This window comes from Neoarius graeffei, chromosome 1 (genome assembly GCF_027579695.1).
Source record: "Neoarius graeffei isolate fNeoGra1 chromosome 1, fNeoGra1.pri, whole genome shotgun sequence".
NCBI classification, from domain to species: domain Eukaryota; kingdom Metazoa; phylum Chordata; class Actinopteri; order Siluriformes; family Ariidae; genus Neoarius; species Neoarius graeffei.
The window spans coordinates 50,016,142-50,034,917 of record NC_083569.1 but is presented as its reverse complement, the minus strand read 5'-3'; the positions used below and the strand labels follow the sequence as shown (position 1 = coordinate 50,034,917).

Genomic DNA, 18,776 nt, shown 5'->3' with positions numbered 1-18,776 from the left:
GAACTTTTCGGTATAATGAACTATTTGGACGTCCCGCAAGGAGTTCGTTATAGCCGGGTTGCGGTGTATATGATTTTTATGTGATTGTAGCCATTTAATCAGTTTCATCTGCAAAGTTTAAATCTAAATATATCAAAATACTTGGTCAATGCAAGGCTACATCTAAAGCACCCGGGTAATTTCCCTCCAAATGTGCATTATTGGCAGTCTTCTTTAAAAGTTAGTAACAGAAGCCCTTAGGATATACTGACATTTGGGAGTTAGCAGCAAGTGTTACTGTAGCCTGTTGCTAAGCAACACCCCGTTTCATTGATTGGAAATGTAAATGATGCACTAATCACATTTATTATCTGTAGATTTTTACATCATCCATCACAGGACACAAGAACTGGACTCTTTTAAATCAATTATGTTTAACATGCTACTAGGACCACGATTAAAGCGCAAACACCTTACCAAGAACAAACTGATTAAATCAAGACAAAGAAGCTATTTCGATCAATGTCTCTTGTTCCTGCTTCACTATAAAGGTCATATGTGCATTTGGGACTGAGGAACTGATGCATGTGCCACAGACCTTCAGGTGTGATTAGTTATTGAGCTAAAACACAGGATTCAGGCAGGGGGATATAATGTTGAGTCTACTCATGGCCTGCGGCTCAGTATCACATGACTGAATTCATCTAGCCAGGTATTATACCGTGTGTATTTGTGTGATCAAACTAACCTGATTGCAAGTGCCAATGTCCACACCGCCCTTAAGGTACTCCAGAACCTTATCGATGTTCCCAGCTCTTGCAGCCCTTAAGAAACTGGTGTTGCTGTCCGACTGGATAATAGAAAAAGAAAATGTGAGTGTCAGTGAGGATTCTGCCAGATCAAATTCACCAATTAATCAGGGCTCAGAAATCCTGTCACAATCATGTTCAGTATTCTGCATCGCTGTGTTAAGTTTACCATCCCAATACTTTACTAATAAAGATTTTTCTTTTTAATATACACGGAGTGCAGAATTATTAGGCAAGTTGTATTTTTGAGGATTAGTTTTATTATTGAACAACAACTATGTTCTCAATCAACCAAAAAGACTCATAAATATCAAAGCTGAATATGTATGGAAGTTAGAGTGGGGCGTTTTTAGTTTTGGCCATTTTAGGAGAATATGTATGTGTTCAGGTAACTTTCACTGTGCAGAATTATTAGGCAACTTAATAAAAACCAAATATGTAGCCATTTCACTTATTTATTTTCACCAGGTACACTGATATGACAACTCCAGATTTGCAAATAAACATATCTGACATTCAAACACAAAACAAAAACAAATCAGTGACCAATATAGCCACCCTTCTTCATGAGGACGCTCAAAAGCCTTCCATCCATAGATTCTGTCAATTTCTTTATCTGTTCACGACCAACATTGTGTGCAGCAGCAACCACGGCCTCCCAGACGCTGTTCAGAGAGGTGTACTGTTTTCCCTCTTTGTAGACCTCACGTTTTATAATGGACCACAGGTTCTCTATGGGGTTTAGGTCAGGTGAACAAGGGGGCCATGTCATTATTTTTTTCACCTTTCAGACCTTTACTGGCTAGCCACGCAGTGGAGTATTTGGACGCATGAGATGGAGCATTATCCTGCATGAAAATCATGTTCTTCTTGAAAGATGCTGACTTTTTCCTATACCACTGCTTGAAGAAGGTTTCTTCCAGGAACTGGCAGTAGGTCTGGGAGTTGAGTTTGAGTCCATCCTCAACTCGAAAAGGTCCAACAAGCTCGTCTTTGATGATACCAGCCCATAGCAGTACTCCACCTCCACCTTGCTGGCGTCTGAGTCAGAGTGGAGCTCTGTGCCCATTACTGATCCAGCCACAGGCCCATCCATCTGGCCCATCAAGAGTCACTCTCATCTCATCAGACCACAGCACCTTAGAAAAATCAGTCTTAAGATATTTCTTGGCCCAGTCTTGACGTTTTATCTTGTGTGCCTTACTCAGTGGTGGTCGTTTTTCAGCCTTCCTTACCTTGGCCATGTCCCTCAGTATTGCACACCTTGTACTCTTTGACACTCCAGGAATGTTGCAACTCTGGAATATGGCAGAACTGGATGCTAATGGCTGCTTGTTAGCTTCACGCTTGATTTTCCGCAGATCATGTGCAGTTATTTTGCGCCTTTTTTTTCCCCCCACACGCTTCTTTCGACCCTGTTGACTATTTGCAATGAAACGCTTGATTGTTCGGTGATCACATTTCAACATCTTCGCAATTTCAAGAGTGCTGCATCCGTCTGCAAGACATCTCACAATTTTAGACTTTTCAAAGTCTGTCAGATCTCTCTTCTGACCCATTTTGCCAGAGGAAAAGAGGTTGCCTAATAATTATGCACACCTGATATAGGGTGTTGATGTCATTAGACCACACCCCCTCTCATTACACAGATGCACAGCACCTGATATACTTAATTGGTAGTAGGCTTTCAAGCCTAAACAGCTTGGAGTGGGACAACATGCATTAAAAGGATGTTGTGGTCAAAATACTCACTTGCCTAATAATTCTGCACTCAGTGTAATGCCACATAAGCAATATCATGTGATTTAAGCGTTTTCAAAAATTTTGCTTAGTCATTTGGGTGAATAGGAACACACACGCTTCTGTTTTAGGTGCTGTGTTGCTGAAGATGCTGCTTGCATTAAAATGGCGTACAGCAGTGCAGAGTCCTCGAGAAGTGAAACCTGACCTCAGTAATTCCTTCCAAATTTTAACAACATTTGCCAACTCCTGTGTTTGGTGATAGTGATAAAAAAAATGCATTCGTTACAATGCTAATCACATACCTTCATGGCATAAATGCAGTAATAATGTACAATCACCTTTATTACTGCTTATTATAGCAGGATTTGGTTTACAGCATCAGCTGCTTCCAAAAACACAAGGTGACATTAATATATACATATAAAAGTGCATGACTATGCAAATATCAATATAATAGTCAGCACCTTAATAGTTATTTCCCTTGTAGCAGCAAAATTCCAAATAAATGCTGTGTAAAGCTGAAGGGCATAAAAAAGCAGGAGGACGGGACATGGAACATTGTGGACAGAACATTATATATAGGAACATATATTAAGAAGAAGAGAGAGAAGCTTTTATTTGTTGCACAGCGAAATTCCTCCTCTGCATTTAACCCATCTGAAGCAGTGAACGCACACATGCACACACAAGTGTATGTGGGCGGCATGGTTGTGCAGTGGTTAGCACTGTTGCCTTGCAGCAAGAAGATTCTGGGTTCGAGCCCAGGGGCCTTTCTGTGGTTAAGTTAACATGGGGCGGCCTTGGGCTGATGTGCCCTTGAGCAAGGCACCTAACCCTCAACTGCTCCCTGGGCACTGGAGCATAGCTGCTCATTGTTCACTTGTGTGTGTGCGTTCACTGCTTCAGATGGGTTAAATGCAGAGGAGGAATTTCGCTGTGCAACAAATAAAAGCTTCTCTCTCTTCTTCTTAATATCTCATCTCATTATCTCTAGCCGCTTTATCCTGTTCTACAGGGTCGCAGGCAAGCTGGAGCCTATCCCAGCTGACTACGGGCGAAAGGCGGGGTACACCCTGGACAAGTCGCCAGGTCATCACAGGGCTGACACATAGACACAGACAACCATTCACACTCACATTCACACCTACGGTCAATTTAGAGTCACCAGTTAACCTAACCTGCATGTCTTTGGACTGTGGGGGAAACCGGAGCACCCGGAGGAAACCCACACGGACACGGGGAGAACATGCAAACTCCACACAGAAAGGCCCTCGCCGGCCACAGGGCTCGAACCTGGACCTTCTTGCTGTGAGGCGACAGCGCTAACCACTACACCACCGTGCCGCCATTCTTCTTAATATATGTTCCTATATATAATGTTCCGCGTCCTGTCCTCCTGCTTTTTTATGCCCTGCAGCTTTACACAGCATTGTATGGTGTGAGAGCTGTTTTCATTTTTATCAAAGGAACAATGATACGATCAATTATTTTTTCAAATTCCGACTCATTGGCCTTGGCTCATTTTCTGTGAAGAACATATATCAGAACACATTTTCAATGACCACACACTGTACAAAAAACAGCATATTAAAAAACAAACAAAAAACGAGTAGCACTTTTTTTAAAATAAATGTAATCTAACAAAGGTAAAGGGCAACTGTTAACCATATATGCTGTTTATATTGCTTGTAATTGGGGTGAAGTAAACATCTGTTAAGTAAAGTTGTTTGATTGTAGTGAATTTAAAACGCAAAGTACACAAGAGTATGTAATTCCCAGACCAGCAGGAGGATGAGACATGGACTGCATAGCGTACATACAGATGGATCATGATTTCCAAAACCAACAGACATGCTGTGAGAACACTTCAGACAAAGCCATTATTCATTTATGGGGCACACAATCAAATCTGAGCGAGTGGGTAAATTGCGCCAACAGTTATAGCTTGTATCAGTTTCATCTACAGAGTATCTGTGTGATCATCCTGAAAGGGAGGATAATAAATCTGAGCATACCAAAACCATGGTGGTTTTTTTTGTTTGTTTTTAAGCTACGTTCTTCTTCGAAGGTTAATCACTGCCAAGTCACATGACAGCGACCGACCAGTTCATGTAAAGTCTATCATAAGTTATTTCTTCAAGACACATGAAGCCACCCTCAGCATTTTGCTCTCTTGGTCTTCCAGCCACAAAAAGCAATGGCATTTTTGAGATCCAGACTCATAACCTACTGCTGACAGGGCCATTGCTTTTCCATTGAGTCTCTTGGGAGCTTTGAATTCCTGTTGGCAATCAAGAATTATGCACAACTCTGAAATAAAGGACTACATCTTGTTATCCATTTTACTTTAGCAATAGAGGCCAAGTTATCACTCCACTAAGTATAATTAGGCTCCATAAAAAAAATATACAGTGATGCTTGAAGGTTTGTGAACGCTTTAGAGTTCTCTATATTTCTGCATAAATATGACCTAAAACATCATCAGATGTTCACACAAGTCCTAAAAGTAGATAAAGAGAACCCAGTTAAACAAATGAGACAAAAATATTATACTCGGTCATTTATTTATTGAGGAAAATGATCCAATATTACATATCTGTGAGTGGCAAAAGTATGTGAACCTCTAGGATTAGCAGTTAATTTGAAGGTGAAATTAGAGTCAGGTGTTTTCAATCAATGGGATGACAATCAGGTGTGAGTGGGCACCCTGTTTTATTTAAAGAACAGGGATCTATCAAAGTCTGATCTTCACAACACATGTTTGTGGAAGTGTATCATGGCATGAACAAAGGAGATTTCTGAGGACCTCAGAAAAAGCGTTGTTGATGCTCATCAGGCTGGAAAAGGTTACAAAACCATCTCTAAAGAGTTTGGACTCCACCAATCCACAGTCAGACAGATTGTGTACAAATGGAAGAAATTCAAGACCATTGTTACCCTCCCCAGGAGTGGTCGACCAACAAAGATCACTCTAAGAGCAAGGCATGTAATAGTCAGTGAGGTCACAAAGGACCCCAGGGTAACTTCTAAGCAACTGAAGGCCTCTCTCACATTGGCTAATGTTAATGTTCATGAGTCCACCATCAGGAGAACACTGAACAACAATGGTGTGCATGGCAGGGTTGCAAGGAGAAAGCCATTGCTCTCCAAAAAGAACATTGCTGCTCGTCTGCAGTTTGCTAAAGATCACATGGACAAGCCAGAAGGCTATTGGAAAAATGTTTTGTGGACGGATAAGACCAAAATAGAAATGTTTGGTTTAAATGAGAAGCTGTTTGGAGAAAGGAAAACACTGCATTCCAGCATAAGAACCTTATCCCATCTGTGAAACATGATCATGGTAGTATCATGGTTTGGGCCTGTTTTGCTCCATCTGGGCCAGGACGGCTTGCCATCATTGATGGAACAATGAATTCTGAATTATACCAGCAAATTCTAAAGGAAAAGGTCAGGACATCTGTCCATGAACTGAATCTCAAGAGAAGGTGGGTCATGCAGCAAGACAACGACCCTAAGCACACAAGTCGTTCTACCAAAGAATGGTTAAAGAAGAATAAAGTTAATGTTTTGGAATGGCCAAGTCAAAGTCCTGACCTTAATCCAATCGAAATGTTGTGGAAGGACCTGAAGCGAGCAGTTCATGTGAGGAAACCCACCAACATCCCAGAGTTGAAGCTGTTCTGTACGGAGGAATGGGCTAAAATTCCTCCAAGCCGGTGTGCAGGACTGATCAACAGTTACCGGAAACGTTTAGTTGCAGTTATTGCTGCACAAGGGGGTCACACCAGATACTGAAAGCAAAGGTTCACATACTTTTGCCACTCACAGATATGTAATATTGGATCATTTTCCTCAATAAATAAATGACCAAGTATAATATTTTTGCCTCATTTGTTTAACTGGGTTCTCTTTATCTACTTTTAGGACTTGTGTGAAAATCTGATGATGCTTTAGGTCATATTTATGCAGAAATATAGAAAATTCTAAAGGGTTCACAAACTTTCAAGCACCACTGTAGCCTCAAGTATTTTCGAGTTCAACACAGAAATAAAACATAAGATTATAAATAAAATACGATGATGCAGCAGTTGTGTTTGCAGACTATTTACATTCAACTCTTTATTATTACTCTGTTTACATTAAAACCTATAACTGTCAAATCATTACATTCATCATGATCAGCTCAAATAATTGTGATTCTTTATTGTAAAAATTGTCTTTTGTTTAGACCAACAATGGTCTATTGTTCTCAACCCTGTCCATATGTAATTTACGATGTATGAAATGAAAAATATGACTTATATATGTTGGAAAAAATAGTCTAAATATCTAGGAAAACAGATATGACTGAAAACAGCTGTGTGGTGGTGGGGGTGTTGCTTGAATGGTGTACTAAATGGTTTTCACTGCTGCAAGCCACATGTTGAAGGCGTTTTACTCCAGCGACTATCTGCTCTCATTGTCAATTTAGACAAAAGTTGCCCAGATGTATCTAAGAAGAAGAAGCCCATCTCTGAGAATGATGCAACCTGTTTGTTTTGCTGGTGCCACTCTCACAGGGACTGGCAGCAGGCGCCAGGATCTAAGTGTCTGCCTGTCATACTGGGCATGGTTACACCCTGTCGTGCCTGCTATATACACAAGAGTGTCCCAGGATAGCACTCAGGAGAATTAGTTACAGTATCTCTCCAGGGAAGAGTGATATTCAACCCACTTACACATATTTACTCTCAAATATCCCCTAAGCTTGCTTTGTCTTCGCTGATCGAGTCTGTGTTAGTCCTGTATTAGTCTAATCTATTTAATTCCTATTCATGCCATGTTAAATCTGCATAATAGTAAGTCTCTCTGTATGTACATGTAAAGTGCATATAAAACTATAACTTCACAGAGCTAGGTAAAACATGATGTGTATGATAGAACAATGGATAACTTATTTTGTGGCTTGATCTCTACAATGAAAAAAAAAAAATCAGTAGGGGCTCTCTTTTTAAGAAATAGATATTGACCCTATGTCAAAAATGAATGGAATGCACCATTAAAAGCAATTGTACGATTTCATTTCACCATTCTTTGGCACAAAGCAAACACAGCAGTGAAAAAGGTGAAATGCAATGCCCAATCCATAGTGCTTTTCATTAGTAACGTACAGAAAACACGCCACACTGAAAAGCAAAAGCTTTTCAGTGTTATCCATAAAAGTACTGACGGATCTTGTGTGAATACTTTCTCATAACAACATTGTGGTTGTTTAATTTACTCGTTAAAATTACGTTAATCTTTTTTTTTCCCCAAACATGTTATTTACAAAAAAAATAAGTTCCAGTTCATGTGTTGAACAAATAGATTCTATGTGTCACAACAAATACCTGAGTTTCTACACTACACACAATCAGCTAGCTTGTTGCTGACAAAAAAAGGGAGTGGGCTTTTTTTCTGCATTCATGAAATGAAATGGGGCAGCACGGAGGTGTAGTGGTTAGCACTCAGTGCATTTACATGCACATAGAGAAAATCGAATTTCTGCCGTTGCTCGACTGAAATCGAAGTTCTAAATGCCATGGAAACACCTTAGCTCGGCTGAAATCGAACCGAACTTGATTCCTCGGAATCGAGCTACACGACCTAGATTATGCGATTGTAGCCGAGCTACTTAGTGCATGTAAACCCTATCGAGCTACGTATTCGAGCTACTTACTTCAGCACTGCCCCTCCCGGAAGTGACGAGTGACGAGACCACAAGCGGGAAACACAACAGCCTCGGTCGGCATGACAACGAATCATGACAACGACATGAATCTTTTCTTTTTGTGGCATTGTTTGCACTGTTAAAATTTAGCTCACTTACTGTATCACCAAATACATCTGTACAGCTGTTGCATAGCTGTGAATTGTGTACATAAACAAGTCATTGTATTTGTGTGTGCGCGTGTGTATAGATGTCCAACATCTGAAGAATGTCAATAAAAACAAAACAATTGAACTTTTTGTGTGTTTATTAAGACATAAGTTAAATTGTAAGCAAAAAAAATATTTTTTGTAAGCAAAAAATGGACTTTATAAAAATATACAATTGTGCAAAATAAGTTGTGTTACAAAACAGTGGTCTGCGCAGGACAGTTTGTAGCCATACAGTCTGTTAGAGCAAGCCTAACAGCTTGAGCACGGAACTTGTGAACACAGAACTGCCAGTGTTGCCAGATTGGGTGGTTTTAAGTGCATTTTGGCGGATTTGAACATGTTTTGGGCAGGAAAACGTCAGCAGTATCTGGCAACACTGCACTTTGTTTATACTCTTGAATAGCTCTTCTTCATGATGACAACCGGAAGTGTACCAACACGATGGGGCGTGTAGCGCCACCTGTGGCTCGGGTGCACAATATACCTCACACAATAGCTCGATTTCCTTGTGTGCATGTAGGATTGGATTTCTCTGGCACCCCTGCTGGCACCCTTAGCTCGATTACCGACAGCAGCTCGATTTGGATGTGCATGTAAACGCACTGACTGTCGCCTCACAGCAAGAAGGTCCTGGGTTTGAGCCCCGTGGCCGGCGAGGGCCTTTCTGTGCGGAGTTTGCATGTTCTCCCCGTGTCCACGTGGGTTTCCTCCGGGTGCTCCGGTTTCCCCCACAGTCCAAAGACATGCAGGTTAGGTTAACTGGTGACTCTAAATTGACCGTAGGTGTGAATGTGAGTGTGAATGGTTGTCTGTGTCTATGTGTCAGCCCTGTGATGACCTGGCGACTTGTCCAGGGTGTACCCCGCCTTTCACCCGTAGTCAGCTGGGATAGGCTCCAGCTTGCCTGCGACCCTGTAGAACAGGATAAAGTGGCTAGAGATAGTGGATGGATAATAGAGAATTGTAACAAATTCACAACAGTACCAGTGACAAAGCAGCAAAGCGTTGTGGTGATATTCAGCAGATGCCCCATTATGTTGAAAAGTCATACATTATCTTCAGCCAAACATCAATATGCACTACGGATAAAAATATGTGCAAACCAATAAGGTTTTGTGTCCTAGATCATAAGTGTGAGCCAGAGAAAAACGGCTGATTGTCCTTAAACTCCGACATAACATTTTTGTAGTACTTACGGTATTTCTTTACAGCCATGAGAGCTTAATAATATTCCTAAGAATTACATAAAAAATGAAACCCATACAAAGACTGTTATACCGGAGTTACTCTACTCATTTAATACCTGACACATACAAACTAACAAAATAACTTTCATAATATTATACTTTATATCCACCAAAGCCTGAGAGGTAAAAGTGAGGTGTGTTCATGGACAAGTGCACAGTCAAAAGTTTGGACACACCTTCTTCTTCTTATTATTTTTTTTTAAATTAATTAAGAGACACTTCGTGTCTTAAAGTAATGATGGATATCGTTTCTCTTTACTTAGTTGAGCGCTTCTTGACATAATATGGATCACTACAGTTGCGGAATAGAGCTATTTATTTTTATTATTTACTATTTACTGTTTGATCTCAAACGCATTAAGAAGGCGAGAAATTGTACTAATTAACTTTTGACGAGGCACAACTGTTAGTTGAAAAGCATTCCAGGTGACTCCCTCATGAAGCTTAGGGTGGAGCTTAAATGACAGAAAATTGTTTTTTCATTCATTTTATTTGGTCTTACCCCCTGAACATGTTCCATTTGTACTAAAAAAACATATAGACCAAGTTTGTGCGTTATATCTTAAATTTTAACAGTAGCTCAATCAACTCGAAGATGACAAAAGTCATTTATTTATTTTCTTTTTACAATTGTCCATTTTATGTATATTCTAGTCGGTACTATATCAGTTGTTCATTTATTTATATTTGTTGCTGTGTGTACAAATTGTAAACTATATTATTATATAGTTCGTATACAATTCTAGTCCTTTGCATTTCTGTGATAAAGCTCACTGCGATTGCTTCTTGTTTAATGTATGATTTATATAACTTTATTTTCTCTTATATCGTGTATGTGTATAGTAAGTTTTAGAAAAATTAGACATGTTCTTAGGCAGCTCTGTATTTGTATATACTGTATTGTACAGAGCTACAGATTCAGAACGTATTCAGATAATTGCACACAGACACATATTCAAAAGAAGTACCCATTCTACAGGCTTTTTTTAAGCCTACTGGTAGTATCTTTTTGATATATTTTATCAATAAAGTAAATTTAAAATATATTGTTCAACAAAACAATTTGTACATTGACAATTATAGCAATGTGGTGTATTTACCATGCACTAGTTCTGTATCCAGACTTCAGAGGTACTCAAAAAATGTGTCTTCAATATGGGTATAGGTAGACCTAGGGCCAGTAGAGGCTTTTTTCCTAAGTATGTTTTCAGCTTATGTTGTCAGGTACTGTGGGATGGGATCAGCTAGATCGGTTAGCTCCATAATGTTAGTAATCAGTTTTTAAAATGATTAACACTATAACAGTTGCACAGTGTACATTTCACTGTACACTTTGCAATAAATCCTTAAAGGAGAACTGAAGGCAATTTTTTTATGATCAAAATTCTATTTCTCTCATTTTATTAAATATAAGAACGCATTTCTGACAGCTATTTTGTCGCTGCTAAAGCAAGTTATGAGTGTTTGAAATATGCTCTGTAATATATCAGTCCGGGCGGCACGGTGGTGTAGTGGTTAGCGCTGTCGCCTCACAGCAAGAAGGTCCAGGTTCGAGCCCCGTGGCTGACGAGGGCCTTTCTGTGCGGAGTTTGCATGTTCTCCCCGTGTCCGCGTGGGTTTCCTCCGGGTGCTCCGGTTTCCCCCACAGTCCAAAGACATGCAGGTTAGGTTAACTGGTGACTCTAAATTGACCGTAGGTGTGAATGTGAGTGTGAATGGTTGTCTGTGTCTATGTGTCGGCCCTGTGATGACCTGGCGACTTGTCCAGGGTGTACCCCGCCTTTTGCCCGTAGTCAGCTGGGATAGGCTCCAGCTTGCCTGCGACCCTGTAGAACAGGATAAAGCGGCTACAGATAATGAGATGAGATGAGATTATATATCAAATTAGGTGGTAAGATGGTCATATTTAATAACTTTAAAAATTAGCTCCATCCTAATAAAGCTAGTTAAGATAATGCCAGTGGGGGGGGCGTCGTGGCTCAGGTGGATGAGGCGTCATACCATAAATCCAGGAACCCGCGTTTGATTCCGACCCGAGGTCATTTCCCGATCCCTCCCCATCTCTCTCTCCCGCTCATTTCCTGTCTCTATACTGTCCTATCCAATAAAGGTGAAAAAAGCCCAAAAAATATCTTAAAAAAAAAGATAATGCCAGTAGTGTGCAAAGCATCATCAAGGTAAACGCTGGCTACTTTCAAGAATCTAAAATATGAAACATAGTTTGAACGCTTTTTATTTACCATATAATTCCATCTATGTTCCATATGTTATTTCAGAGTTTTGATGTCTCCAGTGTTGTTCTACAATGTAGAAAATAGCCAATATACAGAATAACCTATGAATGAGGAGGTGCGTCCAAACTTTTGACTGGTACCATATATTTTGGTGTTACTTGATATAGGGGCCAACAACATAAAACAAACATTTCCTGTTGAGTAATTTTGGGAACAGATTGCCTGGGGTTTGTTTAGTTTGCTCACTTAGGACTTGGGGATTTTGACAAGTAGGGTGATGTGCAGTGGATCCACTTCCTGGTATGTTGTGTGATTTGTGAACAGATGGAGGCGAGCAATGGGGTGCCCCCTGGATGGAGACCAAAAAAGAAGGTGATACAGTGAGACGTGGGTGGGGAAGGGGAGGAGTGTACCATCATGTGCTGTACATCAGTCATCACTATCTGCTACTATATATTGGGATGTCCTTTCACTCTCTGTTCTGACCACAGTCTCCTGCAGTGGCTCCACGATATGTAGGATGCCAACACTCGGATTACTCATTGGTATCTGGTACTGGCTTACAACCTTTTAACTTCACAGTGGTCCACAGGCTGAGCGTAAATATGGTAGTGGCTGGCCTTCCCACCCACCCCCTGACCTGCGTCATTTGGTGAGGGTATGTAGCAGATGGGGGCTTGTTTTCTTTCGTTCTTTCTTTTACATTACTGTCCAACTACCATGCCAAGTGCATGAGCAGAAATTAAAAAGCTCATGCCTTGAGTCGGCCCTGTTCTCTGAGCAATGTACTGTAAAACTGTTCCACATGTTGAAAGGTGTTCTTCTTCTTCTTCTTTCGGTTGTTCCCATTAGGGGTCACCACAGCAGATAATGTCCCTCAATCTCCTCCTGTCCTCTGTATCTTTTTCTGTAGCACCAACCATCCTCATGTCCTCCTTCACCACATCCATAAATCTCATCTTTGGTCTTCTTCTTTTCCTTCTACCTGGCAACTCCATCCCTAGCATTCTTTTCCCAATAAACCTCGGCTCTCTCTTCTGTACGTGTCCAAACCATCTCAATCTCACCTCCCTCAGTTTGTCTCCAAGCCGTCCTACATGTCCTGTCCCTTGAATATTCTCATTTCTCATCCTGTCCAACTTTGTCACTCCAAATAAAAATCTCAGCATCTTCAGCTCTGCTACCTCCAGTTCAGCCTCCTGTCTTTTTGTCAGTGCCACTGTCTCCAAACCATACAACAATAGCTGCTCTTACTACTGTCTTGTACACTTTCCCTTTCACTCTTGCTGGCAATCTTCTGTCAAAAATCACTCCTGACGCTCTCCTCCATCCCTTCCAACCTGCTTGTACTCTCTTCTTCACTTCTCTTCTGCACTCGCCATAACTTTGTACATGTTGCATGGTCTGAATGACAAAGTTCACTCTGACACTTTGACTTTGATAAGAATAAAAATATCGACCCTCTCAGCTGGGTGCACTCTTGTCTTAACTTGAAGGTTTGTGGATGATGAGCCTCACTGGCTTAAACATCAAACAGGACAGTAAACATGATAGAAAATTGTGTCCAAAGGCCAATGAGTTGTTAGTGTTGCATAAAACATTCATCTACACTACCGTTCAAAAGTTTGGGGTCACTTTGAAATGTCCTTATTTTTGAAAGAAAAGCACTGTTCTTTTCAATGAAGATCACTTTAAACTAATCAGAAATGCACTCTATACATTGCTAATGTGCTAAATGACTATTCTAGCTGCAAATGTCTGGTTTTTGGTGCAACATAGGTGTATAGAGGCCCATTTCCAGCAACTCTCACTCCAGTGTTCTAATGGTACAATGTGTTTGCTCATTGCCTCAGAAGGCTAATGGATGATTAGAAAACCCTTGTACAATCATGTTAGCACAGCTGAAAACAGTTGAGCTCTTTAGAGAAGCTATAAAACTGACCTTCCTTTGAGCAGATTGAGTTTCTGGAGCGTCACATTTGTGGGGTCGATTAAATGCTCAAAATGGCCAGAAAAATGTCTTGACTATATTTTCTATTCATTTTACAACTTATGGTGGGAAATAAAAGTGTGACTTTTCATGGAAAACACAAAATTGTCTGGGTGACCCCAAACTTTTGAACGGTAGTGTACATGGAGCATATCTCCTCTAATCAGTCCACTGATTAGAGGAGTAATGAATAATACAACATTTAACTATGAGTAACGTTGCAGAAAACAAACCCTGCCTAATGAACACAGAGACCACTGTCTTAGGCCCTGTCCACACGGCAACGGATTCAGGTGACTCCGATACAACTGCTTATCGTTTAGGCCTGGCGTCCACACGGCACCGGCGTTTTGGGTGCCCAAAACGCAATCTTTTTGAGAACGGGTTCCAGAGTGGAAAGATCTGGCAACGTTGCCGTTGTGAAGTCGTCTGGATGAGTAGAACGGATTTGTTTACGATGACGTCACAACCACATGACTGTGAGTGCTTCATGCCGGGTAGAAGTGTAACGAACTCGATGCGAGTTGTCAACAAATCCTATAACTTGGTTCATGAAACGCGCTTACAAAATATTTTCACTGTGAATATTTATTGTGTAATGGTGCAAAGTGAGAGAGAGAGAGAGAGAGAGACTCTGCCCTTAGGGCAGAGTCAATCCCGCCAGCAAAAATAGGGAAAAAAAGGAGCGATCTCACCTCTTCAGATGTTGGTTTAAGTCCGACAATACATTCCTCAAAAAGGGCGTAGAAGAGCAAATTAATCCATCAACGTGTAGCATTCAATTTATTCCGGACCATTAAAGACGCCACCTTCCACGTAGAATCATACGTCATCCTCGCCGCCATATTGGATAGGTCAAAGCGGAGACTAAAGATTCATGTGCTGCGTTTAACTGTACCAACAGGTTTACCGTCCAAACGAGATCACATGGGATTACCTTTCACAGGTGAGAAACAACAAATTAATCCATCAACGTGTAGCATTCAATTTATTCCGGACCATTAAAGACGCCGCCTTCCGCGTAGAATCATACGTCATCCTCGCCGCCATATTGGATAGGTCAAAGCGGAGAATAAAGATTAGCTGCGTTTAACTGTACCAACAGGTTTGCCGTCCAAACGAGATCACATGGGATTACCTTTCACAGGTGAGACTGGAAAAATACTTTTCATTGTATTTGGTCATTATAATGTAATTTTACGAACAGATTTTCCTGACTTTGTGGCTAATATGAAGTCTCGCGCATAATAGTTTATGCGCATGCGTCCTTACTTCTTCTATTGTTCTGGTGTCTCCGAAAGGACCGTCTTACAGCGCCCCTAGAGGTGTGGCATGTGTATTGCATCGTTTTCAGCAAGCGTTGCGTTGCCATATGGACCTGATATTTTACTGATCGTTGCCCATTTGGACGCGATATATTTTTAAATAACATCTCGTTGCCGTTGTCGTGTGGATGTAGCCTTAGAAACCATGACAATAGAACCTTTCATTGGGCAGATATGCTCTTATGGCAGTTCTGGTTTGTTGGGGGTTGTTTTTGTTGTTACTTAAGAAATTAATAACATGAACCATTTTCAAAATCACACTGAAGTAAGGTTTTTCACATATGGAGGCGCTGTATAACTTGCCACAGTTTACATCGGTCAATTTCCTGGTAACATTTTTATTCTCTTATACAGCAAAAGGTTTGTTTGAAAGATGCCAATATATGGAAGCAGTCAAACTTGAACAGTGGCTGAAGAAATGGAAGACATAAATAAGCCACATGTAAAAACGTCCCTGTGCAATGAACGATCTCTGTGCCAACAAGACTGGCGGTGATCTTGAAATGGAGCTTGTGTAAGCCTGGATTGCTTTTCATTATGCACAGCCACTGCCAAGTTTTTGATTAGACTACTTTTAGACTACATTTATCAGGCAAGATAAATATCCAGAAATTCTTGAGCACACACACACACACACACACCCTAACCATGTGGCACCTGCGCATCATTAAACTCTATTTCTGGAAATTCTATCACCACACTAAAGCGTGTGTGTTTACACGCCACCCAGCAACTATCTATATGACATTCAAAGTTACTTTGGGGAGCCCAGGATGCCTATAAACAAAATAATACTCTCCAGTAACAATCCAAAAGTCTTCATCTTAGGTAGGGCTGCAAAAACTAATCAACAAAACTGATAAAAGTGCTAATAAAAATGGTTGGCAGTGAATTTCAGTATCGATTAGTTGAAGCGTGTTATGAAGCTCACTCTGGCGCACACACACGGTCACGTCATAAAAACACACTGGACTGAAACAGCGCTCACAGAGAAAACAATACAATCGTCTCTACAGTATGGAAACTCTTCACAGTACTGGCCTCATGACATAACTTGTGTTTTAATGTAACTAATATCATACATTTGTGAGAATTTGAGCAACAGTGAAAGCATGATGTTCCTGCTTGAACCATCCATACTAAATGCCTTGTACTGAGTTTTCTGGTTATATCTCATCTCATTATCTCTAGCCGCTTTATCCTGGTCTACAGGGTCGCAGGCAAGCTGGAGCCTATCCCAGCTGACTACGGGCGAAAGGCGGGGTACACCCTGGACAAGTCGCCAGGTCATCACAGGGCTGACACATAGACACAGACAACCATTCACACTCACATTCACACCTACGGTCAATTTAGAGCCACCAGTTAACCTAACCTGCATGTCTTTGGACTGTGGGGGAAACCGGAGCACCCGGAGGAAACCCACGCGGACACGGGGAGAACATGCAAACTCCGCACAGAAAGGCCCTCGCCGGCCCCGGGGCTCGAACCCAGACCTTCTTGCTGTGAGGCAACAGCGCTAACCACTACACCACCGTGCTGCCCCCGGCGTTTGTTTCCACCCACAGAACTTTTTTGTTTTTCGCACCATTCTGTGTAAACTCTAGAGACTGCTGTGTGTGAAAACCCCAGGAGATCAGCAGTTTCTGAAATACTCAAACCAGTCCATCTGGCTCAAACCAACACCCATGCCACAGTGAAAGAAAGTCACACTTTGAGATCACAATTTTTCCCATTCGGATGTTTGAAGTGAACATTAACTGAAGCTCTTGATTTGTAGCTGCGTGGTTTTATGCATTGTGCTGCTGTCAAGGGATTGGCTGATTAGAGAACTGCATCAAACAGCAGTGTATGGGTGTACCTAATAAAGTGGCCAGTGAGTGTATATTCTCGTGCTACTTTGTTCAAATAGTGAATTGTTTGCATGACACCTCATAGGTTGAAAATGAACATTGTCTCAAATGAATGATTAGTTTTCAAAACCCAACTCATGACATGTAGCACTGGGCAGCAAGCAGCAAAGCTTTAGCTTGTAAGAAGTTAAACTATTTTTCCGACACAGTAGTGCTGATAAACCGTTGCGTATTCTTAGCATACACAATTTGCAGTATATTTTAATAGGTCCTGTGTGTCAAGTTATCAAGTCTTTGTCCTGCTTTCGGTTCACATTGATGTCGAACCCATAAAGAGTCGATTCACTAATTCCGTGAATCAGTAACTTCAAAGCTTTGGATTCCACACAATGAACATGATTCGTCTCGCACACACACATAGCAAGCTACATGAATTTAGTATTTAAGAGTTTCTGTAAGTGAAAACAGGTGTATTTATATTTTGCCTTTTATATTTTGAATTTGAATACCATCACCTTGTGTTAGCTTGGGTGCCTCATTTGGTTGCCATGAGCACTTGATAATATTCTCATTCTGTCTTCTTCTTCTGGCTGCTCCCGTTAGGGGTCACCACAGCGGATCTGTTCCACATATTTGATTTCATAGGTTTTACACTGGATGCCCTTCCTGACACGACCCTCCCCAGTCTATCCAGGCTTGGGGCCAGCACTAAGTATGCACTGGTTTGTACAATCGCAGTGGCTGGGTATTTTACAGTACCTAATTTGCATGTCTTTGGACTGTGTGGGAAACCGGAGCACCCGGAGGATACCCACAGAGACATGGGGAGAACATGCAAACTCCACACAGAAAGGCCCCCATCGGCTGTGAGGTTCAAACCCGGAACCTTCTTGCTGTGCTAACCACTGCATCGCCATGCCACCCATAATATTCTCATGCTGTAGCAATTATTTAATACAATATAACATTGCTGACATTTATTAAATAATCACTATAATATTCTCATGCTGTAGTGATTATTTAATAAATGTCAGCAATGTTATATTGTAGCTTGTAAACTCACTAATTAAGCCGAATTAAGAAAGAGCTCTGTAGTAGCGTTGATTAAAATGCTGAAAATAATTAGTCTTTGAATAAATGTATTTGTATTTTAAATATTTCTGAAAAAAATACAATTAATCGATTAATCAAAGAAAAAATTAATTGATTATTACAATCATAGTTAATTGCAGTCTTAAAGATAGACTGCCTTTCAGATTTTTCAAGTGTAGGTCATAAAAATAATTTTCCCTGACACCCAGTTATTTTTGTTTAGTGGACCAAAAGCTACTGAATTCGAATCACAGATTTATAATTTTATTCACTTTTTTAAAAATAGAACAATTAATGAATTAAGGCCACGTGGCCCTAAATTCTTCACTATTTTTTCCTGCTTCACCATGACCCAATTCAAGATACTATGTCATGCATCACGTGGTGGGCTTTCCCTGTTCGCGCAAGGCATTGTGGGATACAAATTTGAAACAGGGGAGAAAAATGGAGGACGTGAGTGTGAGAATGAAACGTGGAAGACTGACTACAGTAACGGAAAGCGAGAAGAAAAGACATTATGTTGTGAAGGAAAGGAAACGCAGGGCCAAACTAATAAATATCGGCGGTCAGCGAGCACCTCGGTGTGATCAGCTGTTCGTTTAG

At 40.8% G+C, this 18,776-nt stretch overlaps 1 protein-coding gene across 10 annotated transcripts in view; it reads right to left on the bottom strand.

Moving 5' to 3' along the window:
• Window positions 1-18,776, bottom strand: part of ank2b (ankyrin 2b, neuronal) — a 359,605-nt gene that overhangs the window by 158,035 nt on the left and 182,794 nt on the right. For all 10 annotated transcript variants that reach the window (XM_060933349.1, XM_060933287.1, XM_060933279.1 and 7 more), the window contains one exon: window positions 728-829. Coding sequence is in view for 9 of the 10 variants with exons in the window: in XM_060933287.1 (XP_060789270.1) it covers window positions 728-829 (102 nt within the window). In the remaining variant the exon portion in view is untranslated. The remainder of the gene's footprint in view (window positions 1-727; window positions 830-18,776) is intronic.